Below are 24,944 nucleotides of genomic sequence, written 5' to 3' on the forward strand. Positions count from 1 at the left end.
GATGTACTTCTGAAGCTTTATAAAGCATTAGTTAGGCCCCATTTAGAATACTGTGAGCAATTTTGGGCCCCACACCTCAGGAAGGACATACTGGCACTGGAGCGGGTCCAGCGGAGATTCACACGGATGATCCCAGGAATGGTAGGCCTAACATACGATGAATGTCTGAGGATCCTGGGATTATATTCATTGGAGTTTAGGAGGTTGAGGGGAGATCTAATAGAAACTTACGAGATAATGAATGGCTTAGATAGGGTGGACGTAGGGAAGTTGTTTCCATTAGCAGGGGAGACTAGGACCCGGGGCACAGCCTTAGAATAAAAGGGAGTCACTTTAGAACAGAGATGAGGAGAAATTTCTTCAGCCAGAGAGTGGTGGGTCTGTGGAATTCATTGCCACAGAGGGCGGTGGAGGCCGGGACATTGAGTGTCTTTATGACAGAAGTTGATAAATTCTTGATTTCTCGAGGAATTAAGGGCTATGGAGAGAGAGCGGGTAAATGGAGTTGAAATTAGCCATGATTGAATGGTGGAGTGGACTCGATGGGCCGAATGGCCTTACTTCCGCTCCTATGTCTTATGGGAGTACTCGGCAATCACGTTCAGGAAGTACGTGTTGCGGTCGGTGGAGGGGAGGGGGCCTTTGAAGTCCATGCTGAGGCATTCAAAGGGACGGGAAGCCTTTATTAGGTGCGCTTTCTCTGGTTGGTAGAAGTGCGGTTTGCACTCCGCGCAGATTTGGCAGTCCCTGGTGGCTGTCCTGACCTCCTCGATGGAGTAGGGCAAGTTGCGGGTCTTGACGAAATGGAAAAAGCGAGTGACCCCCAGGTGGCAGAAGTCCTCGTGGAGGGCTCGGAGGTGGTCCACTTGTGCGGTGGCACATGTGCCGGGGACAGGGCGTCAGGAGACTCATTTAGCTTCCCAGGACGATACAAGATCTTGTAGGTGGAGAGTTCGATCCTCCACCGCAAGATCTTGTCGTTTTTTATCTTGCCCCGCTGTGCATTATCGAACATGAACGCCACCGACCGTTGGTCCATGAGAAGACTGAATCTCCTGCCAGCCAGGTAATGCCTCCAATGTCGCACAGCTTCTACTATGGCCTGGGCCTCCTTTTCGACTGAGGAGTGGCGGATTTCGGTAGCATGGAGGGTACGGGAGAAGAAGGCCACGGGAGAAGAAGGCCACGGGTCTGCCCGCTTGGTTGAGGGTGGCCGCCAGAGCTATGTCGGACTCATCGCTCTCGATCTGGAAGGGGAGGGACTCGGCGATGGCGTGCATCGTGGCCTTTGCAATGTCTGCTTTGATGCGGCTGAAGGCCTGGCAGGCCTCCATCGACAGGGGAAAAACTGTGGATTGGATCAGGGGACGGGCCTTGTCCGCATAGTTGGGGTAGTAGCTAAAAAACCCCAGGCAGCGTTTTAGGGCCTTAGAGCAGTGAGGGAGGGGGAACTCCATAAGGGGGCGCATGTGTTCAGGGTCGGGGCCTCTAACTCCATTTCGCACTACATAGCCGAGAATGGCTAGACGGTGCTAAACATGCATTTATCCTTATTGTATGTTAGGTTAAGGATTTTAGCCGTCTGGAGAAATTTTCGGAGGTTGGTGTCGTGGTCCTGCTGGTCGTGGCCGCAGATGGTGACATTATCGAGATACGGGAATGTTGCCCGTAAACCTTACCGGTCAACCATTCGGTCCATCTCGTGCTGGAAGACCGAGACCCCGTTTGTGACACCAAAGGGAACCCTTAAGAAGTGATAGAGCCGCCCATCTGCCTCGAAGGCAGTGTATTTGCGGTCACTAGTGCGGATGGGGAGCTGGTGGTAGACGGACTTGAGATCCACCGTGGAGAAGCCCTTTATAATACGCGATCCTGTTTACCAGGTCGGGGGAGAGGGTACGCGTCCAGCTGCGTAAACCTGTTGATGGTCTGACTGTAGTCGATGACCATCCTATGTTTCTCCCCGGTCTTTACCACCACTACTTGAGCTCTTCAGGGGCTGTTACTGGCTTCAATGACCCCTTCCCTCAGTAGCCTTTGGACCTCTGACCTAATAAAGATCCGGTCCTGGGCACTGTAGCGTCTGCTCCTGGTAGCGACGGGTTTGCAATCCGGGGTGAGGTTCGCAAACAGGGAGGGCGGGTCGACCTTAAGGGTCGCGAGGCCGCAGACAGTAAGGGGCGGTATAGGGCCGCCGAATTGGAAGGTCAGACTTTGAAGGTTACACTGGAAGTCTAAACCCAGGAGTGTAGCCGTGCAGAGGTGGTGAAGGACATAGAGACGGAAATTTTTGAACTCCCTCCCTCGGACTGTGAGGTTTGCTACACAAAACCCCTTTATCTCCACTGAGTGGGAACCGGAAGCCAGTGAGATTTTTTGATTAACAGGGTGGATGAGGAGGGAACAGCGCCTTACCGTGTCAGGGTGTATGAAGCTCTCCATGCTCCCAGAGTCAATTAAGCAGGACGTCTCGTGCCCGTTGATGAAAACAGTCGTCGTAGCGGTTGAGAGTGTTCGAGGTCGAGACTGATCCAGTGTGTCCGAGTCCAATCGCAGTAGTTGGGAATTCTGTTCAGGCAGTGTGTGGTTGGCCGAGCTGGGGTCCTGGGGATTCATCCAAGATGGCGTCTCCCATTGGTCGCACATGGCCGGGGGTGCACAAAATGGCGACGCTCATCTCTCAAGCGTGGCGTCTGTGGAATAAGATGGCGGCGCCCGGGGTCCGCAAGTGGCCCTGGGATATGGGGGTGGCGGCGACCGCTGGCCACACTGGGCCCGTGGAGAAGTTTGTGCTTGCGGTCCGGATTTGCCGCTGGAGACCGCGGCCACCGCTCGGGCCTGACATACCCCCACGAAATGTCCTTTTTTGCCACATCCCCTGCAGGTGGATGCGCGGGCCGGGCAGCGCTGGCGGGGGTGCTTGGCCTGCCCGCAAAAGTAGCAGCGGGGCCCCTTGGGGTTGCCAGGCCGCCTTGCAGCGCAGGCCTGCCAGGGAAGGGGGAAGTCTCTGGGTCGGCCACTGCGGGGTTCCATGCTGGCCAGGGGGCTGCTGCGCGATTGGGAACGTAGGTGTTCCTGGAGGCCACGTCCAGGGAGCCTGCAAGGGCCCGTGCCTCCCTAAGACACAGGGTGTCCTTCTCTGACAAGCGCTGGCGGATTTGTGATGAAAGCATACCTGCCACGAAAGCGTCCCGGACTAAGAGTTCCGTGTGTTCGCTCGCCGAAACTTGCGGGCAGCCGCAGCTTCTGCCCAGCACCAGGAGTGCGCGGTAGAATTCCTCCAATGATTCCCCAGGGGTTTGCCGTCTTATTGCAAGCAGATGCCAGGCGTAGACCTGGTTTACCGGGCGAATATAGTGTCCTTTTAGCAGCTCGATTGCTGCATCGAAGTCTTCTGCTTCCTCGATGAGGGTGCAGATCTCCGGGCTCACCCTTGAGTGCAGGACGTGCAGTTTCTGCTGTCCCGCGGTGCGTTTTCTGCCGTCTCGAGATACCCTTTCAAACAAGCCAGCCAGTGCTTAAAGATTGCCGCTGAGTTCGCCACGTGGGGGCTAAGTTGCAGACACTCCGGCTTGATTCGGAGCTCCGTCCTTTCTTCTTAAAAATCTAGCTTATTAAATTGATGCACGATCAATGACCACTAAACGAGGTTGTAGTCCCACTGAAGGCTTTAATAAGCTAGATGTTTCCCCCAGCAGCTCAGGTACAGAATGCGGGCTGCTGGGACGGCACCGGTTCTTATACCCCGCCTATCAGGGCGGAGCTATTATGCACTCTAGCTAATAGCAAGCATACAGGTTCTACCAATGGTACTTTAGCCTCTCAGGTACCGTAATACCTATAATACCACACACAACCCCATGTTAATCCAGGCCTAAGCAGGAAGGTTGTCTCGCTTTCCTGTCTGGAGAAATTGTCAACAGATGTCAAGGACAATTAAACCCCCTAATATGAATCACAAAAAAATTGTATGCAGGGGCTGCAAGTGGTTAGGAAGGCAAATGGAATGTTGCTATTTATTGCGATGGGTATGGACTATTCGTGTAGGGATGTTTTGCTGCAGTTGTACAGGGCAACGGTGAGACCACATCTGGAGTATACTGTGTACAGTTTTGGTCTCCTTATTTAACAAACGTCATAAATGCATTAGAAGCAGTTCAAAAGGCTCACTGGACTGACATGTGGTGGGGATGGGGGCAGGTATCTTATGAGGAAAGGTTGGAGGGGCTGGACCTCTATCCATTGGACTTTGGAGTTTCGAAGAATGAGAAGTGATTTTATTAAAACATTTAAGATCCTGAGAGAACTTAATAAGATTGATTCTCAAAGGATATTTCCCATTGTGGGAGAGATTATACCTAGGGGACATGGTTTTAAAATACGTTGTCTCGCATTTAAGAATATTTTTCTCAAGGGCCATTAATCTTTGGTACGCTCTTTCCCAATAAACGGTGAACGCAGCATCATTGGATATTTTTAAGCAGAAGTAGATAGATTCTTGACTAACAAGGAAGTCGGCGGTTATTGTGGGTAGGAGCAAATGTGGAGTTAGGGCCACAATCAGATGAGCCATGACCTTAGTGAATGGTGGGAAAGATTTGAGGGGGCAAATGACCTACTCCTACTAATTTGCACGCTTAGTTAGTGAAAACTTTCCATTGTCGGATTGTTCCACCAGGTCCAACAAGGAAAGACTTGGCTCAACCCTGCCCCAATCATCCTTCACCTACTTCCCATTTGTGCTTTCTGAAAACTTTCAAAATCCCTTTCCCTGTGATATACCTGCTTTCCAGTGAACATTTTTATGGAGCAATTATTTTGTCACTGAGGCTCCCTTATTTCTATGACAGAAATAGAAAAATACAGATTGAGAATCATGCAGAGGGATCTGAAGTTAAATATGGCACCTCAAATTCAGATTATGACTGTGCTATCCTTTCATGTGTGCAATAAATAATACTGGAGCAATTTATTGTTTTAATACCAATTAACAGTTGTTACATACATTCTCAGCTTGGAATATTATTTACATTGGTAAGATTCAATCAATCTGGCTGAAGTGCTAAATTATGTAATGGGCTTTGATGTATGCAATATTTTTGAAACTATGCAGCCTCCCTGTTCCCCATTAAAATACAATTACATTTCTGTTTAATTATATACTTTAGTGTGATGTCATCGTGAACACGGTATCTGAGGACATGAATCTTTCACAAGGACCTGTATCTACAGCAATTCTAAAACAGGCTGGAACTCAATTACAAATAAACACAGACAAAGCGAAAGGCTCCAAAAATTTCAAAGCTGGAGATGTTTTATCCGTTAGCACCAAAGGTTGTGAATTGCATTGCAAAGACGTGTACAACGTGATTTGTTGTTCCTGGGGAGCAGGTAAAGCTTCTCAAGCTGAAGAAGTGAGTGCATTTGAATTATATTTTCTATCAGCATAACTATCTTCATTGCTTTGATTTATGGAGGTTTTGTAAATGCGAACTAATAACTACATTGCAGTGTTAATGTAAGTCTACTTGTGACACTAATAAAGATTAGTATTATTAATTTTTATTATTTTTAACCATCTAAATACTTTTTTTTTTAAAATTTATTCTCCTCCTTTTTCACATTTCTCCCACATTTACACCCATCAACAATAAACAATAATCAACAAGATATGTCAATCCCCATAATAACAACAATTCCATCCGCCCACCAACCCCCAAACCTCAACCCGCATGTTTACATAAACAAATGAAAAAAAGGAATCAGGGGTTACCCGTAGTCACCCTTAATCTACACGGCTCCCCACCCCAGGTCTCCAGCTCCTCCCGTCCACTGCCTCTTGTAAAACTCCTCCTCCCAACCTCGGTTCCCTCCCCCAAACTCTGTTCCCTCCCCTTCCAACTTTCCACCCCACTAGACCACTCGGACCCTGTTCTGTCAGGCTCCGATGGCCACAGCCCCTCCCCCCACCTCACTCCCGTTCACTGGCCGGCTTAAACCGGCCAGCGTGGAGGCCCCCGCCCGGGTCTCTTTCCCCCTTGCCCGGCCCTAGGAAAGCCCAAAGATCCCCTTTTAGCACACAAACCCCGCATGTCCACCTACACCCCAAAGAGCCCTCCTTTCGAGTGAAAGTCCCGTCCCTTCCCTTGTCCAAATATATGCAACATTGGCTCCTTTAGCCTCTACACCCGCGCGCAGTGATACGAAAAAAAGAAGAAAATACAGTCATGAGGTTACATCGGCACATGACCATTCCTCAATTTGTCAGTTCTCCCACAGTCCTTCTGCCTTCGCAAACCCCCTCCGCTGCTTCCGCCATTCCAAAATAAAAGTCCCTGAGCTTGTAAGTCACCCTCAGCTTCGCTGGATATACAATGCCGCACTGCACCTTGCCAATGTACAGTGCCCTCTTCACCCGGTTGAAGGCAGCCCGCCTCCTCGCCAGCTCCACCGTAAAGTCCTGGTATACACGTATACCAGCTCCAGCCCACTGCACCACCCGCTTCTGCTTGGCCCAGCTCAGGACCTTCTCCTTCACACTGTCCCTACGGAAGCACAGAGTCACTGGCCTTGGCTCACTCGCCTTTGGTACAGGCCTCCACGACCGATGAGCCCGATCCAGTTCATATCGGGAGGGGTCCTCCCCCTCCCCCAGTAGTTTTGCCAACATCGTGGCAAAATACTCAGTCGGCTTCGGTCCTTCAACTCCTTCGGGCAGCCCCACGACCCTCAAATTCTGTCGCCTGGATCTGTTTTCCAGATCTTCCATTTTTCCTCGCAGATTCTTGTTCGTGTCCATCACCTTCCGCATCTCCTTCCCCATCGAGGCAAGTTGATCACCGTGCTGCAATACCGTCTCCTCCACTTCCTTCAGTGCCTCCCCTTGCTCTCGCACCTCCGCCACTGCGCTCGCCACCGCCGTCTTCACCGGGGAAACCGCCTCCTCCACCAGCACATTCAAAACCTCCCGCATCTCCTTCCTCACCATCTCCATACATTTCTCAATCTGCGCCAACTGCTTTTGGAATTCCGCAGCCATCACCTTAGTTAGTTCTTCAGCCGTAAGCACTGCGGCCTCCCCTGGTGCTCCAGCCTCCATTTTCTTTGTTGACCCCGCGGTGACCTTTCCCCTCTCCAACGGACTTTCAGCCGCTCTTTTCCCGGACGTTTTTTTGGTGTTTTTCGACATCCTTCTTCTCCTTGCGCTATCTCCCGACTTTTACTGCCGTCGCTGGCCCTAGGACCGGGCGTTACTCCCCGAAAATGCCGTTCCCGAACGGGAGCCCTCCAATGTGCGGCTGCCTCCCGCCCGCCGTCACCGGAAGTCAACCATCTAAATACTTAACTAGCTTCTCAACTCCTCCATCATTTGTATCTCTCTCACACTGATCTGTTTATTCAAAGGAGATACATATGTTTATGTTTTGCTAATCCCCTTAAATTTAATAATTCCCTTTAATGAATTGACTTCAATTTTCTACACTGTCAGGGACTGTACCCAGAGGTCAATCAGGGTGCAGAAAGTTCAGGGTTTGGTTCTCGGGCCAGGGAAGTTGCTGCAATTGGCAGAGGGGGAGGTCAAAGGCTTCCTTGATCGACTGGGAGTGAGCACTTGTAGGACTTATCGAATCTAAGGTATAGGACAAGGTGACTAGGTTTATCATGTTGACCTTGCTATGTGATCTAAATTACTTTGAAAAGAACAAAGAAAGGTTATAGAATATTTAAAATATAGTAAATATAGTATATATTTTAAAGAAATCACTTTTTATTGAGCAGCTGCTTCGAGCAATAATCCAAAAATGCCTAAAAAATGTGCACGAAAGCCAACACAGATCGATAAGTTTTCCTGCCATCGGCACCGGAAATTTGAGATTTCCAAAGGATACTGTAGCCAAAATATTTTTGGAGGAAATAAAGAGATTCAGCAGTGCAAATTCTACATCCACACTTAAGGAAGTGAAGTTGATCATGTATGAAAAGGACCTGGCTAGCTACTCGGTATGTATGTTTTCATATTTTCTTTCAAACTGAGCATCACCAAGCAGTACTTTTTGATTTAAATAAAGATAAAAAGCTGTAAGTACTGGGTCACCGCCAGGGTTGCATTGACTCACCTGGAGAATCATTATGGTATTCCCGGGCCTCTTGTCTATTGCACATTTGCCAACCATATTGGTGTTGTTTTGATGCGGCTTTACCTTTTAGCTTTGTTTATAAATTTAAAAATGTGCCCCATAAGAATTTCTCAAATGTTTGCATTTTCAATGATTTCAACCTCCATTGCAAAAATCTGTGCAAAATTTAAACAATTACTTTGCAAAACATAAGAAACTTTGATATAAAGCAAATTACTGCGGATGCTGGAATCTGAAACAAAAACAGAAAATACTGGACATTCAGAGCAGATCTGACAACATATGTGGAGGGAGAAGGGAGCTAACATTTCGAGTCTGGTGACTTTGAGTAAGAGTCATCCAGACTCAAAATGTTAGCTCCCTTCAATCGCCACAGATGCTGAGACCTGCTGTGATTGTCCAGTATTTTCTGTTTCAGTATAAGAAACTTTGGTTGAACATGATTACAATCTGTGCTTTCTTTTTAAAAATCCTATTACATTTAAAGGGAAGATAATACAGAAGTGAATCGAGCATTTCCCTTCACTAAAAAATAATGAATGGCAAATTCATAGCAATTTTAAGTAAGTGATCGCAATAATACAATTTGGAGATCAAAGCTGGTAAAATATTTGAATTATGCTTCTATTTTAGTTTTTAAATTTATAACATAACAATTCTAAAGAATCTTCAAAATAACAATTCTAAAGCATCTTCAACTTTGCAGGCATTTGAAGATGCATTGCTGATAGCAGAAGGAATTCCAATCAACGAGCTCTCATACTATCAAGAAATGAGAGAAACTGGAAAAGTGGATTCACAAACAGCGAAGATGATAAGTAATTAAAATTATCTCACTATTTTGCATAGATTAATTTTTGAAAGTGAAAGACATTTCTTGTGTTCCTAATAATAGATTAATTGACCGTACTCTGCTGTACTCAAAATAATTGAATTAATTTATAGCAAAATTGGGCTTCTTCTCATATCCTTATGTGTCAATGGGTTTACATTGATTACAGAGTCAGCTATAGAGGCTATTTGGCCCATCATGCCTGTACCGATGCCTTAAAAGCACTATCCAACTCGTTCCACCTACAATTATTAAGGCCAATTCCTGATTAATTGACTTGAGATCAAGTGATGTTTAAATATTCTTTATTCTCGCATGGGATGTGATCAGGAGAAGCAGAGTGCTGTGTGGGGGAAGATAAGTGACCAGGAGAAGCAGAGTGCTGTGTGGGGGAAGATAAGTGACCAGGAGAAGCAGAGTGCTGTGTGGGGGGAGATAAGTGACCAGGAGAAGCAGAGTGCTGTGTGGGGGATGATAAGTGACCAGAAGAAGCAGAGTGCTGTGTGGGGGGAGATAAGTGACCAGGAGAAGCAGAGAGCTGTGTGGGGGGAGATAAGTGACCAGGAGAAGCAGAGTGCTGTGTGGGGGAAGATAAGTGACCAGGAGAAGCAGAGTGCTGTGTGGGGGATGATAAGTGACCAGGAGAAGCAGAGTGCTGTGCGGGGGAAGATAAGTGACCAGGAGAAGCAGAGTGCTGTGTGGGGGATGATAAGTGACCAGGAGAAGCAGAGTGCTATGTGGGGGAAGATAAGTGACCAGGAGAAGCAGAGTGCTGTGTGGGGGATGATAAGTGACCAGGAGAAGCAGAGTGCTGTGTGGGGGAAGATAAGTGACCAGGAGAAGCAGAGTGCTGTGTGGGGGGAGATAAGTGACCAGGAGAAGCAGAGTGCTGTGTGGGGGAAGATAAGTGACCAGGAGAAGCAGAGTGCTGTGTGGGGGATGATAAGTGACCAGGAGAAGCAGAGTGCTGTGTGGGGGAAGATAAGTGACCAGGAGAAGCAGAGTGCTGTGTGGGGGGAGATAAGTGACCAGGAGAAGCAGAGAGCTGTGCGGGGGATGATAAGTGACCAGGAGAAGCAGAGTGCTGTGCGGGGGAAGATAAGTGACCAGGAGAAGCAGAGTGCTGTGCGGGGGAAGATAAGTGACCAGGAGAAGCAGAGTGCTGTGTGGTGGAAGATAAGTGACCAGGAGAAGCAGAGTGCTGTGCGGGGGAAGATAAGTGACCAGGAGAAGCAGAGTGCTGTGTGGGGGATGATAAGTGACCAGGAGAAGCAGAATGCTGTGTGGTGGAAGATAAGTGACCAGGAGAAGCAGAGTGCTGTGTGGGGGATGATAAGTGACCAGGAGAAGCAGAGTGCTGTGTGGGGGGATGATAAGTGACCAGGAGAAGCAGAGTGCTGTGTGGGGGAAGATAAGTGACCAGGAGAAGCAGAGTGCTGTGTGGGGGGAGATAAGTGACCAGGAGAAGCAGAGTGCTGTGTGGGGGAAGATAAGTGACCAGGAGAAGCAGAGTGCTGTGTGGGGGAAGATAAGTGACCAGGAGAAGCAGAGTGCTGTGCGGGGGAAGATAAGTGACCAGGAGAAGCAGAGTGCTGTGTGGGGGAAGATAAGTGACCAGGAGAAGCAGAGTGCTGTGTGGGGGAAGATAAGTGACCAGGATAAGCAGAGTGCTGTGCGGGGCAAGATAAGTGACCAGGAGAAGCAGAGTGCTGTGCGGGGGAAGATAAGTGACCAGGAGAAGCAGAGTGCTGTGTGGGGGGAGATAAGTGACCAGGAGAAGCAGAGTGCTGTGTGGGGGATGATAAGTGACCAGGAGAAGCAGAGTGCTGTGTGGGGGAAGATAAGTGACCAGGAGAAGCAGAGTGCTGTGTGGGGGGAGATAAGTGACCAGGAGAAGCAGAGTGCTGTGTGGGGGAAGATAAGTGACCAGGAGAAGCAGAGTGATGTGCGGGGGAAGATAAGTGACCAGGAGAAGCAGAGTGCTGTGCGGGGGAAGATAAGTGACCAGGAGAAGCAGAGTGCTGTGTGGGGGATGATAAGTGACCAGGAGAAGCAGAGTGCTGTGTGGGGGAAGATAAGTGACCAGGAGAAGCAGAGTGCTGTGTGGGGGGAGATAAGTGACCAGGAGAAGCAGAGTGCTGTGTGGGGGAAGATAAGTGACCAGGAGAAGCAGAGTGCTGTGCGGGGGAAGATAAGTGACCAGGAGAAGCAGAGTGCTGTGTGGGGGAAGATAAGTGACCAGGAGAAGCAGAGTGCTGTGTGGGGGAAGATAAGTGACCAGGAGAAGCAGAGTGCTGTGCGGGGGAAGATAAGTGACCAGGAGAAGCAGAGTGCTGTGTGGGGGATGATAAGTGACCAGGAGAAGCAGAGTGCTGTGTGGGGGAAGATAAGTGACCAGGAGAAGTGTTGTGCGGGGGAAGATAAGTGACCAGGAGAAGCAGAGTGCTGTGTGGGGGAAGATAAGTGACCAGGAGAAGTGTTGTGTGGGGGAAGATAAGTGACCAGGAGAAGCAGAGTGCTGTGCGGGGGAAGATAAGTGACCAGGAGAAGCAGAGTGCTGTGTGGTGGAAGATAAGTGACCAGGAGAAGCAGAGTGCTGTGCGGGGGAAGATAAGTGACCAGGAGAAGCAGAGTGCTGTGTGGGGGAAGATAAGTGACCAGGAGAAGCAGAGTGCTGTGTGGGGGAAGATAAGTGACCAGGAGAAGCAGAGTGCTGTGTGGGGGGAGATAAGTGACCAGGAGAAGCAGAGAGCTGTGTGGTGGAAGATAAGTGACCAGGAGAAGCAGAGTGCTGTGTGGGGGAAGATAAGTGACCAGGAGAAGCAGAGTGCTGTGTGGGGGATGATAAGTGACCAGGAGAAGCAGAGTGCTGTGTGGGGGAAGATAAGTGACCAGGAGAAGCAGAGTGCTGTGCGGGGGAAGATAAGTGACCAGGAGAAGCAGAGTGCTGTGTGGGGGATGATAAGTGACCAGGAGAAGCAGAGTGCTGTGTGGGGGAAGATAAGTGACCAGGAGAAGCAGAGTGCTGTGCGGGGGAAGATAAGTGACCAGGAGAAGCAGAGTGCTGTGTGGGGGATGATAAGTGACCAGGAGAAGCAGAGTGCTGTGTGGGGGAAGATAATTGACCAGGAGAAGCAGAGTGCTGTGTGGGGGAAGATACGTGACCAGGAGAAGCAGAGTGCTGTGCGGGGGAAGATAAGTGACCAGGAGAAGCAGAGTGCTGTGTGGGGGAAGATAAGTGACCAGGAGAAGCAGAGTGCTGTGCGGGGGAAGATAAGTGACCAGGAGAAGCAGAGTGCTGTGTGGTGGAAGATAAGTGACCAGGAGAAGCAGAGTGCTGTGTGGGGGAAGATAAGTGACCAGGAGAAGCAGAGTGCTGTGCGGGGGAAGATAAGTGACCAGGAGAAGCAGAGTGCTGTGTGGGGGATGATAAGTGACCAGGAGAAGCAGAGTGCTGTGTGGGGGAAGATAAGTGACCAGGAGAAGCAGAGTGCTGTGTGGGGGAAGATACGTGACCAGGAGAAGTAGAGTGCTGTGCGGGGGAAGATAAGTGACCAGGAGAAGCAGAGTGCTGTGTGGGGGATGATAAGTGACCAGGAGAAGCAGAGTGCTGTGTGGGGGAAGATAAGTGACCAGGAGAAGCAGAGTGCTGTGTGGGGGAAGATACGTGACCAGGAGAAGTAGAGTGCTGTGCGGGGGAAGATAAGTGACCAGGAGAAGCAGAGTGCTGTGTGGGGGAAGATAAGTGACCAGGAGAAGCAGAGTGCTGTGTGGGGGGAGATAAGTGACCAGGAGAAGCAGAGTGCTGTGTGGGGGAAGATAAGTGACCAGGAGAAGCAGAGTGCTGTGCGGGGGAAGATAAGTGACCAGGAGAAGCAGAGTGCTGTGTGGTGGAAGATAAGTGACCAGGAGAAGCAGAGTGCTGTGCGGGGGAAGATAAGTGACCAGGAGAAGCAGAGTGCTGTGTGGGGGATGATAAGTGACCAGGAGAAGCAGAATGCTGTGTGGTGGAAGATAAGTGACCAGGAGAAGCAGAGTGCTGTGTGGGGGATGATAAGTGACCAGGAGAAGCAGAGTGCTGTGTGGGGGGATGATAAGTGACCAGGAGAAGCAGAGTGCTGTGTGGGGGAAGATAAGTGACCAGGAGAAGCAGAGTGCTGTGTGGGGGGAGATAAGTGACCAGGAGAAGCAGAGTGCTGTGTGGGGGAAGATAAGTGACCAGGAGAAGCAGAGTGCTGTGTGGGGGAAGATAAGTGACCAGGAGAAGCAGAGTGCTGTGTGGGGGGAGATAAGTGACCAGGAGAAGCAGAGTGCTGTGTGGGGGATGATAAGTGACCAGGAGAAGCAGAGTGCTGTGTGGGGGAAGATAAGTGACCAGGAGAAGCAGAGTGCTGTGTGGGGGGAGATAAGTGACCAGGAGAAGCAGAGTGCTGTGTGGGGGAAGATAAGTGACCAGGAGAAGCAGAGTGCTGTGCGGGGGAAGATAAGTGACCAGGAGAAGCAGAGTGCTGTGCGGGGGAAGATAAGTGACCAGGAGAAGCAGAGTGCTGTGTGGGGGATGATAAGTGACCAGGAGAAGCAGAGTGCTGTGTGGGGGAAGATAAGTGACCAGGAGAAGCAGAGTGCTGTGTGGGGGGAGATAAGTGACCAGGAGAAGCAGAGTGCTGTGTGGGGGAAGATAAGTGACCAGGAGAAGCAGAGTGCTGTGCGGGGGAAGATAAGTGACCAGGAGAAGCAGAGTGCTGTGTGGGGGAAGATAAGTGACCAGGAGAAGCAGAGTGCTGTGTGGGGGAAGATAAGTGACCAGGAGAAGCAGAGTGCTGTGCGGGGGAAGATAAGTGACCAGGAGAAGCAGAGTGCTGTGTGGGGGAAGATAAGTGACCAGGAGAAGCAGAGTGCTGTGTGGGGCAAGATAAGTGACCAGGAGAAGCAAAGAGCTGTGTGGGGGAAGATAAGTGACCAGGAGAAGCAGAGTGCTGTGTGGGGGATGATAAGTGACCAGGAGAAGCAGAATGCTGTGTGGTGGAAGATAAGTGACCAGGAGAAGCAGAGTGCTGTGTGGGGGAAGATAAGTGACCAGGAGAAGCAGAGAGCTGTGCGGGGGAAGATAAGTGACCAGGAGAAGCAGAGTGCTGTGCGGGGGAAGATAAGTGACCAGGAGAAGCAGAGTGCTGTGTGGGGCAAGATAAGTGACCAGGAGAAGCAGAGTGCTGTGTGGGGGAAGATAAGTGACCAGGAGAAGCAGAGTGCTGTGTGGGGGGAGATAAGTGACCAGGAGAAGCAGAGTGCTGTGCGGGGGAAGATAAGTGACCAGGAGATGCAGAGTGCTGTGTGGGGGGAGATAAGTGACCAGGAGAAGCAGAGTGCTGTGTGGGGGAAGATAAGTGACCAGGAGAAGCAGAGTGCTGTGTGGGGGGAGATAAGTGACCAGGAGAAGCAGAGTGCTGTGTGGGGAAGATAAGTGACCAGGAGAAGCAGAGTGCTGTGTGGGGGAAGATAAGTGACCAGGAGAAGCAGAGTGCTGTGTGGGGAAGATAAGTGACCAGGAGAAGCAGAGAGCTGTGCGGGGGAAGATAAGTGACCAGGAGAAGCAGAGTGCTGTGTGGGGGAAGATAAGTGACCAGGAGAAGCAGAGTGCTGTGTGGGGGAAGATAAGTGACCAGGGGAAGCAGAGTGCTGTGTGGGGGAAGATAAGTGACCAGGAGAAGCAGAGAGCTGTGCGGGGGAAGATAAGTGACCAGGAGAAGCAGAGTGCTGTGTGGGGGAAGATAAGTGACCAGGGGAAGCAGAGTGCTGTGTGGGGGAAGATAAGTGACCAGGAGAAGCAGAGTTCTGTGTGGGGGAAGATAAGTGACCAGGAGAAGCAGAGAGCTGTGTGGGGGAAGATAAGTGACCAGGAGAAGCAGAGTTCTGTGTGGGGGAAGATAAGTGACCAGGAGAAGCAGAGTGCTGTGCGGGGGAAGATAAGTGACCAGGAGAAGCAGAGTTCTGTGTGGGGGAAGATAAGTGACCAGGAGAAGCAGAGAGCTGTGTGGGGGAAGATAAGTGACCAGGAGAAGCAGAGTGCTGTGCGGGGGAAGATAAGTGACCAGGAGAAGCAGAGTGCTGTGCGGGGGAAGATAAGTGACCAGGAGAAGCAGAGTGCTGTGCGGGGGAAGATAAGTGACCAGGAGAAGCAGAGAGCTGTGTGGGGGAAGATAAGTGACCAGGAGAAGCAGAGTGCTGTGCGGGGGAAGATAAGTGACCAGGAGAAGCAGAGTGCTGTGTGGGGGAAGATAAGTGACCAGGAGAAGCAGAGTGCTGTGCGGGGGAAGATAAGTGACCAGGAGAAGCAGAGTGCTGTGTGGGGGAAGATAAGTGACCAGGAGAAGCAGAGTGCTGTGCGGGGGAAGATAGGTGACCAGGAGAAGCAGAGTGCTGTGTGGGGGAAGATAAGTGACCAGGAGAAGCAGAGTGCTGTGTGGGGGAAGATAAGTGACCAGGAGAAGCAGAGTGCTGTGTGGGGCAAGATAAGTGACCAGGAGAAGCAGAGTGCTGTGCGGGGGAAGATAAGTGACCAGGAGAAGCAGAGTGCTGTGTGGGGGAAGATAAGTGACCAGGAGAAGCAGAGTGCTGTGCGGGGGAAGATAAGTGACCAGGAGAAGCAGAGTGCTGTGCGGGGGATGATAAGTGACCAGGAGAAGCAGAGTGCTGTGTGGGCGAAGATAAGTGACCAGGAGAAGCAGAGTGCTGTGTGGGCGAAGATAAGTGACCAGGAGAAGCAGAGTGCTGTGTGGGCGAAGATAAGTGACCAGGAGAAGCAGAGTGCTGTGTGGGGGAAGATAAGTGACCAGGAGAAGCAGAGTGCTGTGTGGGGGAAGATAAGTGACCAGGAGAAGCAGAGTGCTGTGTGGGGGAAGATAAGTGACCAGGAGAAGCAGAGTGCTGTGTGGGGGGAGATAAGTGACCAGGAGAAGCAGAGAGCTGTGTGGGGGAAGATAAGTGACCAGGAGAAGCAGAGTGCTGTGTGGGGGAAGATAAGTGACCAGGAGAAGCAGAGTGCTGTGTGGGGGGAGATAAGTGACCAGGAGAAGCAGAGTGCTGTGCGGGGGAAGATAAGTGACCAGGAGAAGCAGAGTGCTGTGTGGGGGATGATAAGTGACCAGGAGAAGCAGAGAGCTGTGTGGGGGAAGATAAGTGACCAGGAGAAGCAGAGTGCTGTGTGGTGGAAGATAAGTGACCAGGAGAAGCAGAGTGCTGTGTGGGGGAAGATAAGTGACCAGGAGAAGCAGAGTGCTGTGCGGGGGAAGATAAGTGACCAGGAGAAGCAGAGTGCTGTGTGGGGGAAGATAAGTGACCAGGAGAAGCAGAGTGCTGTGTGGGGGAAGATAAGTGACCAGGAGAAGCAGAGTGCTGTGCGGGGGATGATAAGTGACCAGGAGAAGCAGAGTGCTGTGTGGGGGATGATAAGTGACCAGGAGAAGCAGAGAGCTGTGTGGGGGAAGATAAGTGACCAGGAGAAGCAGAGTGCTGTGTGGGGGATGATAAGTGACCAGGAGAAGCAGAGTGCTGTGTGGGGGAAGATAAGTGACCAGGAGAAGCAGAGTGCTGTGCGGGGGAAGATAGGTGACCAGGAGAAGCAGAGTGCTGTGTGGGGGATGATAAGTGACCAGGAGAAGCAGAGTGCTGTGTGGGGGAAGATAAGTGACCAGGAGAAGCAGAGTGCTGTGCGGGGGAAGATAAGTGACCAGGAGAAGCAGAGTGCTGTGTGGGGGAAGATAAGTGACCAGGAGAAGCAGAGTGCTGTGTGGGGGAAGATAAGTGACCAGGAGAAGCAGAGTGCTGTGTGGGGGAAGATAAGTGACCAGGAGAAGCAGAGTGCTGTGTGGGGGAAGATAAGTGACCAGGAGAAGCAGAGTGCTGTGTGGGGGAAGATAAGTGACCAGGAGAAGCAGAGTGCTGTGTGAAAGGGAGGCAGTGGCTACTCTTGATTCTTTGAAACTGACAGCGAGTTCAGACTAAAAACAAACTTAAGTGACATCACAGGAGGGCTGTGATTTGATTGACTAATAAGGAGCTTTGCTAAATTTGAATATCCTTTTAAATTACAGGTTAGAAATTGCGTTGCGACTGAGGTAATAGGAGATATATTTTCAAAAAAGTTTAAACAACTCCGGCTCTGAGTTGATGAGTTGAATTCTGAGCTTCGGACGCTGCGACACATCAGGGAGGGGGAGAGATACCTGGACACGGGTTCCAGGAGACAGTCACACCCCTTAGATTAAATACCTTTTATTCGGCAGTGGTCAGGGACAGGAAGGTATGGCTGCGAGTGAGACGGGTAGAGAGGTCCAGGAGGTAGGGTTGCAGGAGCCTCAGTCCCTGAACTTGTCCAACAGGTTTGAAATTCTTGCTCCCTGTGTGGATGGGAACAGGGACTGCAGGGAGGATAAGCAAACTGACCACGGCACCGTGGTGCAGGGAGCCGTTCAAGTGGGGGGAGAAAAAAGAAATGGAGTCCTAATTGGGAATAGTATAGTTTGGAGCATTGACACTGTTCTCTGTGACCAGTATTGAGAATCCCACAGGTTGTGTTGCCTGCCTGGTGCTCAGGTTCAGGATATCTCATCTCGGCTGCAGAGGGACTTGGAATGGGGGGGTAAAGATCCAGTTGTCGTGGTCCACATCGGTACCAACTACATAGGTCTAACAGAAACAGAGGCTCTGCTAAGGCAGTATGAACAGCTAGGAGCTAAATTCAAAAGCAGAACCAATAAGGTAATAATCTCTGGATGACTACCTGAGCCACAAGCTAATTGGTACAGGGTCAAGAAGATTAAGGAGATAAATGCGTGGCTCAAAGATTGGTGTGGGAGGAATGGGTTTGAATTCATGGGATATTGGCACCAGTACTGGGGTAGAGGGGATCTGTTCCGATGGGACCGTCTTCATCTGAATCATGCTGGGTCCACAGTCCTGGCGAATCGTATAACCAGGGCTGTAGATAGGGCTTTAAACTAAATAGTGGGGGGGAGAGTTCACATCTCCAGGTTCGATTCCCGGCTTGGGTCACTGTCTGTGTGGAGTCTGCACGTTCTTCCCGTGTCTGTGTGAGTTTCCTCCAGGTGCTCCAGTTTCATCCCACAGTCCAAAGATGTGAGAGTTAGATGGATTGGATATGCTAAATTGCCCTTAGTGTCCTAAAAGTTAAGTGGGAATACTGGGTTACCGGGATAGGGTGGAGGTGTGGGCTTGAGTAGGGTGCCCTTTCCAAGAGCCGGTGCAGACTCGATGGGCCGAATGGCCTCCTTCGGCACTGTAAATTCTATGATGCCCACTGATTCTCCTTTGTCTAACTTCTTTGTTACCTCCTCAAAGAACTCTTCACAGAACTCTTAACAAAGATCTGTAGAGGGACAGGTAGTATTGAGGAAGCAGGGGGGATGCAGAAGGACTTGGACAGGCTAGGAGAGTGGGCAAAGAAGTGGCGGATGGAATACAATATGGAAAAGTGTGAGGTTATGCACTTTGGAAGGAGGAATGGAGGCATAGGCTATTTTCTAAATGGGGAAATGCTTAGGAAATCAGAAGTACAAAAGGACTTGTGAGTCCTTGTTCACGATTCTCTTAAGGTTAAAGTGCAGGTTCAGTCAGCAGTTAGGAAGGCAAATGCAATGTTAGCATTCATGTCAAGAGGGCTAGAATACAAGAGAAGGAATGTACTTCTGAGGCTGTATAAGGCTCTGGTCAGACCCCATTTGGAGTATTGTGAGCAGTTTTGGGCCCCGTATCTAAGGAAGGATGTGCGGGCGTTGGAAAGGGTCCAGAGGAGGTTCACAAGAATGATCCCTGGAATGAAGAGCATGTCGTATGAGAAATGGCTGAAGACTCAGGGTCTGTACTCGTTGGAGTTTAGAAGGGTGAGGGGGGATGTTATTGAAACTTTTTTTTAGAAAATATTTTATTGAGGCATTTATAATTTTAACGATTTTCAACATCTAATGTCAACAGAAACAAAAACACAACAATATAACCAACAACCCCCCCGAGCACAAACCCCAGCCAACGTAGCTTACACAAACAGTGCCACCTTCCCCAGCCACCTCTCCGTTGGTTCTCCTGTCCTTACTCGTCTCTTCCATGCTTCCACTTTCCCCTCCTTCCCCCCTGCTGACTGCTGAATTTTTCTCAAAGAAGTCGATGAACGGCTGCCACCTCTGAGCAAATCCTGTCATTTTAACCGCCTGAACCCGCCCCGCCAATGACAACGGGAGCGCATCCCACCTCCGAAAGTCCCCCCTCACCTGATCTACCAACCAACCCAAATTCAGTTTATGCAGCTGCTCTCACTCCCGTGCCATCTGGATACCCAAACATCGAAAGCTCCGTCCCTCCACCTTGAACGGCATCTCACCCCATCTCTTCCCCTGCCCCCTCGCCTGGATTGCAAAGACCTCACTCTTACCCATATTCAATTTGTATCCCGAAAACCGGCTGAATTCCTCTAATACCCCCATAATCCCTCCAATTCCCCCCCCAGCAGGTTCGATATGTACAGCAGCAGATCGTCTGCGTAGAGCGAGACCCTGTGCTCCACCACCCCCCGCCGTACTATCCCCTGCCAGACTCTCGACGTTCTCTTGCCAGGGCAAATAACAGTGGGGAAAGTGGACATCCCTGTCTTGTTACCCAGTGCAACCTGAAGAAATCTGATCTAATTCGATTCGTCCGCACACTCGCCACCGGTGCCTGGTACAGCAACCAGACCCAGTCCACAAATCCCTGCCCACACCCAAACCGCAGCAGGACCTCCCATAAGTATTCCCACTCCACCCAATCAAAGGCCTTCTCTGCATCCATGGCCACCACTACCTCCACCTCCCGCCTCTCTGGAGGCATTGTAATTACATTAAGCAACCTCCTAGTGTTGGTCGGCAAATGCGCCCCTTAACGAACCTGGTCCTTCCCTATTACCCCTGGGATGCAGTCTTCGATCCTTGTGGCTAGGACCTTTGCCAATAGTTTGGCATCCACATTTGACAGGGAGATCAGCCTACACGACCCACAGTTTTCTGGGTCCTTATGCCGCTTTAAATAAGGGTGATCGACGCCTGTGACAATGTCGGAGGGAGCACTCCCAACTCCTTTGCTACATTGAAGGCCCTTACCAACAGCGGTCCCAAAACGCCCAAGAACGTCTTACAAAATTCCACCGGGTACCCGTCCAGTCCCGGAGCCTTACTCGATTGCATCGCTTCCAGCCCCTCTACTACTTATACAAGCCGAATTGGGGACCTCAGGCCCTCCACCAGCTCTTCATCAATCTTCGGGTACTCCAACCCTCCCAGACCACCTCATCCCTTCTTCCCCGGCTGGGGGTTCCGACTCGTACAATTTGCTATAAAACTCCCGAAACATCTCCTTCACCCCCGCCAAGACCGTATTCCCACCTGTGTCCTTCACTTTCCCAATCTCTCTCACCTGCTTCTTCAACTGGTGCGCTAACATCCTGCTCGCTTTCTCCCCATACTCACCCTTTGCAATGCCCTGCCGCCTTACCTGTGGATAACAACCCAAATTTCATTTGCAACCTCTGCCGTTCCTTTAACAGCCCTTCCTCCGGGACCTCTGCATAAGACCTGTCCACCTGCAGGATTTCTCCACTAGCCTTTCTATCTCCACCCGCTCCGCCTTCTCCCTATGTGCCCGAGTAGAAATAAACTCCCTCCTGACCACTGCTTTCAGTGCCTCCCAAACCATACCTGTCGAAACCTCCCCCGTGGCATTAATCTCAACATATCCCCGAATGTCCTTCCTCTCCCACTCACACACCTCTTCCTCCGCTAACAGTCCCACATCCAGCTGCCATTGTGGGCACTGACCCCCCCACCCCTTGCTCACTCGTACATCCACCCAGTGCGGAGCACCACTATTGTCGAATACTCTACATCTACCACCCCTGCCAACAACGTCTTATCCAATACGAAGAAGTCTATTCGGGAATACACCTTGTGCACATGGGAGTAAAATGAAAATTCTTTCGCCCTCGGCCTCCCAAATCTCCACGGATCCACCTCCCCTATGTGTTCCATAAACCCCTGAAGCTCCTTAGCTGTAGCCAACACCCTCCCCGGACTCGAACCCGACCGGTCCAGTCTCTGATCCAGGACCGTATTAAATTCCCCCCTCCCATAATCAGCCGATGAGAGTCCAGTTCCGAAATCTTCCCCATCACCCGCCTCATAAATCCCACATCGTCCCAGCCGATCAACCATAGTCCTCTTGGGCCAGCCTCCGGCCCGTGTCCCGTACCTCCCCAGGCCTGCCCTCGAGCACCCACCGTCATCGGTCCTCCTTCCCTTACGCTGTAAAAGCCCTTCCCCTATCAGTACTCGCCCCCCCCACCCAAATCTCCCATCAACAGCCACTGTCCCCTTCCCCCCCACTGACCTTCCACTCACCCCCCATTGCGCTTCTGTGAACTAGCCCGCCCATGGTGCCTAGCATCCTACCCCCTACTGATTCCACCCCCCCCCCCCCCCCCGCTCGAACATTTGTGCAAACGAGCAAAATCAATCCTTCCTCAAGCCCAAACAAAGAGACCAACCCCCCATCCCCTAACAAAGAACAAACCTGAAGCTGAAAAAGAAAGAAATGGCACCAAACATAAGATAACAGCGGCATCATCACAGCATCTCCACCAAAGTTCAAAGTCCACCTTCTCCTGCCAGTCCATTGTCTTTACCAAAACCTACCGCCTCCTCCGCCGAACCAAAGTACAATTCCCGGCCTTCATTGGTCACCCACAGACGTGCCTGGTACAGTAGCCCAAACTTCACCCCCTTCTTGTAGAGGGCTGCCTTGACCTTGTTAAAGCTCGCTCTCCTCTTGGCCAATTCTGCACCCAGGTCCTGGTACACTTGGATTTCACTGCCCTCCCAGGTGCAGCGCCTGGTCTGCCTGGCCCACCTCATTATTTGCTCCTTGTCCAGGAACCGGTGCAACCGCACCACCCTCGCCCTCGGCAGCCCGTTCCCCTGGGGCTTCCTCATTAGCGCCCTGTGCGCTCGATCCACCTCCAAAGGCCGTGCAAACGTAGCTTCTCCAGCATCCCCCCCACATACGCGCCAGCATTGGCTCCTTCACTCGCCTCCAGCAGGCCCACGATCCTTATGTTTTGCCGGTGTGACCGGTTCTCTAGGTCTTCAACCTTCCCCTGGAGCCACCTCTGCTGATCGTGCATCTGCCCCATCTCCCTTGCCATTGAGACAAACTGCTCTTCCACCACCACCTCCTCCATCTTCTGGATTGCCTGACCCTGGGCCACCAGCTTCATTTCCACGCGGTTGACCACCACCCTGATCGAATTCACTGCCCGGGCCAGGTCCTCCAGACTCTCCTTCTGTTGCTGGGTGAACTTCTCGGTCAAGAAGCTCAGCAGCTGGTCCGACGACCACTGAGCCAGCAGAGCCATTCCCTGCCCCTCTGCCATCTCCACGTGCGTCGCAGGCGCTGAACCAGCTCTAACCGACTGATTCCCTCTTTTTCGACCGCTTCTGGCCCCCAGCTCCATACATCAGAGGGTTAATCTCTTCTACTCACTCTCCTGCACCTTTTTTCCGCCTCACATCCACTTGTTAACCGGGGAAAAGGTCCGACAAAACCGCCACGAGCATGAACCACCAAATGTGCAACGACTCACTCCATGGCCGCCACCGGAAGTGATCTTATTGAAACTTATAGGATATTGCGAGGCCTGGATAGAGTGGACTTGGAGAGGATGTTTCCACTAGTTGGAAAAACTAAAACCAGAGGGCACAATCTCTGACTAAAGGGATGATCCTTTAAAACAGAGATGAGGAGGAATTGCTTCAGCCAGAGTGTGGTGAATCTGTGGAACTCTTTGCAGCAGAAGGCTGTGGAGGCCAAATCAGCAGAAAGATTGACATGCCTCATTGGAGGTTGAATTGCTGATGGTGGCGGATAACAATAAAGGCCTGAGGCTGAAGATGGAGGATCTGGAGAACAGATCAACGCGGTTAAACCCCTAAGGTTGGGGGGACTGCTGCAGGGATTGGATGGCTTGAAGCTGTTTGCGGAGATGTTTTCTCAGTTTTTGGGTGGGGATGAGGTCCCATTTCCCCCTCGTCCCGAAATTAGACCGAGCTCATCGGCGATCTGGCAATCCCCGTGTCTGCGTGGGTTTCCTCCGGGTGCTCTGGTTTCCTCCCACAGTCCAAAGATGTGTTGGTGAGGTGGATTGGCCATGATAAATTGCCCCTTAGTGTCCAAATGTTAGGTGGAGTTATGGGGAGGGGGCTTAGGTGGGGTACTCTTTCGGAGGATCGGTGTAGGCTCGACGGGCCGAATGGCCTTCTTCTGCACTGTAGGGATTCTGTGATCTTTTGATGCCAAAGTACAACCAAACTTTGTTTTCTAAATTCGATATATGCAAAGAAAGGAGAAAATTGGAACAGTTTTATTTTCCGCTAATACCCCTGTGTTTATAGCCATGTCCAGTTGCAATATTGACAAAAACAATATACTGTGGCTGCTGGAAATCTAAAATTAAAACAGAAAATGCTGTAAGTCACAAATCTTTTCTTTTGTTCTTTCCCATTTTCTCCATTCCTCACCTCAAATTGCTGAAAACCTGTTACATTTCTAACTTTTCCAGATATGGTGAAAGGTCATCAACCTTGGACCTTAATCTATCTCTCTGAAAATGCTGTCTGCCCTTCTCAGTATTTCCCGCATTTTCTACTTTATCTCGACTCTGACCATTGGTTTTACGTTTACTGGGGTACAGATATGAATCACATTGTTGCTGGAGAGTAATGCTTGATGTATCATGTACACGCTTAAATTAATCACCGTCTCACTTCATTTCTAATAACTAAGATAATGGGTGGGATTTTCTGTTCCTGTCAAGGTCAGTTGGCTCGCCAAATGTTCCAGTCCTACCCCTTCCGTGACAGAGCCATAAAATTCAACCAAATGTTGTTTCTCCACTAATGATACACTTTTATTTCATGGAATGTGGCAGCCAGCATTTTGCCCATCCCTAATTGCCCTTGAGATGGTGATGTCAAGTTGTCTTCTTGAAGCTGAAGTTGCTCTGGTGTGCGTACATGCAGCGTGCTGTTCGAGAGGGTGCTCCAGGATTTTGTTCCAGAGACCATAAAGGAACGCAATGTAGTTCCAAGGCCAGGATAGCAGGCAGGGGATTGGGACTAGACGACAGAATGTTTTTACAAAGTGCCAACGCTGGTTTTATGGGCGGAATGCCCTCCTGCACTGTAAAGATTGTTTTTATGAATTGGAGGGGAAGTTGCTGATGACAGGGTTGCCCCAGTACTTCTAGATGGTAAAGACTGTGGGTTTGGATGGTGTTATCGAAAGAGCCTTGCTGAGTTGTTGCAGTGCATCTTGTAGATGGTACATACTGCTGTTACTATGCATCAGTGGTGGAGGGAGTGAATACTCAAAGTGGTTGTTGGAGTGCCAAAGCAGACTACTTTGTCTTGGATGGTTTGAACTTTGAGTGTTTTTGGAGCAGCATTCATCCAGGTAAGTGGAGGATATTCTACCATTTTCCTGATTGTGCCTTGTAGATAGTGGACAGGCTTTAGGGAGTCAGGAGGTGAGTTACTTGCCACAAAATTCCTAACCTCTAATCTGGTCCTGTGGCCGCAGTATTTATGTGGCTGGTCCAATTCAGTTTCTGGTTGGTCAGTTGTAACCCCGATGATATATCGTGTAGTGACATTTTGTGCATAATAATGCACATGTATTTCCAATATTCAATGCAAATTTTGATTTTATACACTGTTGTTTATTGATGGAATCGATCTAAAGTACATTCTCTATTCAAAAATCCTGATGTGTTTCATATACTTTGAGTGATTCATAAACTGAAGTCATCATCTTTCATACTTTTGTGGTGATAATTAAAATCTTGCTTGGATTTTTGCAGTCATGGAAATTCCAGGGAT

At 50.3% G+C, this 24,944-nt stretch overlaps 1 protein-coding gene across 2 annotated transcripts in view; it reads left to right on the plus strand.

Annotated features, from left to right (window-relative positions):
• The window catches only part of LOC140424806 (protein mono-ADP-ribosyltransferase PARP14-like), a 163,375-nt gene that overhangs the window by 83,037 nt on the left and 55,394 nt on the right, over nt 1-24,944 (plus strand). For both annotated transcript variants that reach the window (XM_072508229.1, XM_072508230.1), the window contains exons 7-9: nt 5,169-5,414; nt 7,780-8,001; nt 8,845-8,956. In XM_072508229.1, the coding sequence (XP_072364330.1) occupies nt 5,169-5,414; nt 7,780-8,001; nt 8,845-8,956 (580 nt within the window). The remainder of the gene's footprint in view (nt 1-5,168; nt 5,415-7,779; nt 8,002-8,844; nt 8,957-24,944) is intronic.

This window comes from Scyliorhinus torazame, chromosome 6, assembly GCF_047496885.1.
Source record: "Scyliorhinus torazame isolate Kashiwa2021f chromosome 6, sScyTor2.1, whole genome shotgun sequence".
In the NCBI taxonomy this organism is placed as follows: domain Eukaryota; kingdom Metazoa; phylum Chordata; class Chondrichthyes; order Carcharhiniformes; family Scyliorhinidae; genus Scyliorhinus; species Scyliorhinus torazame.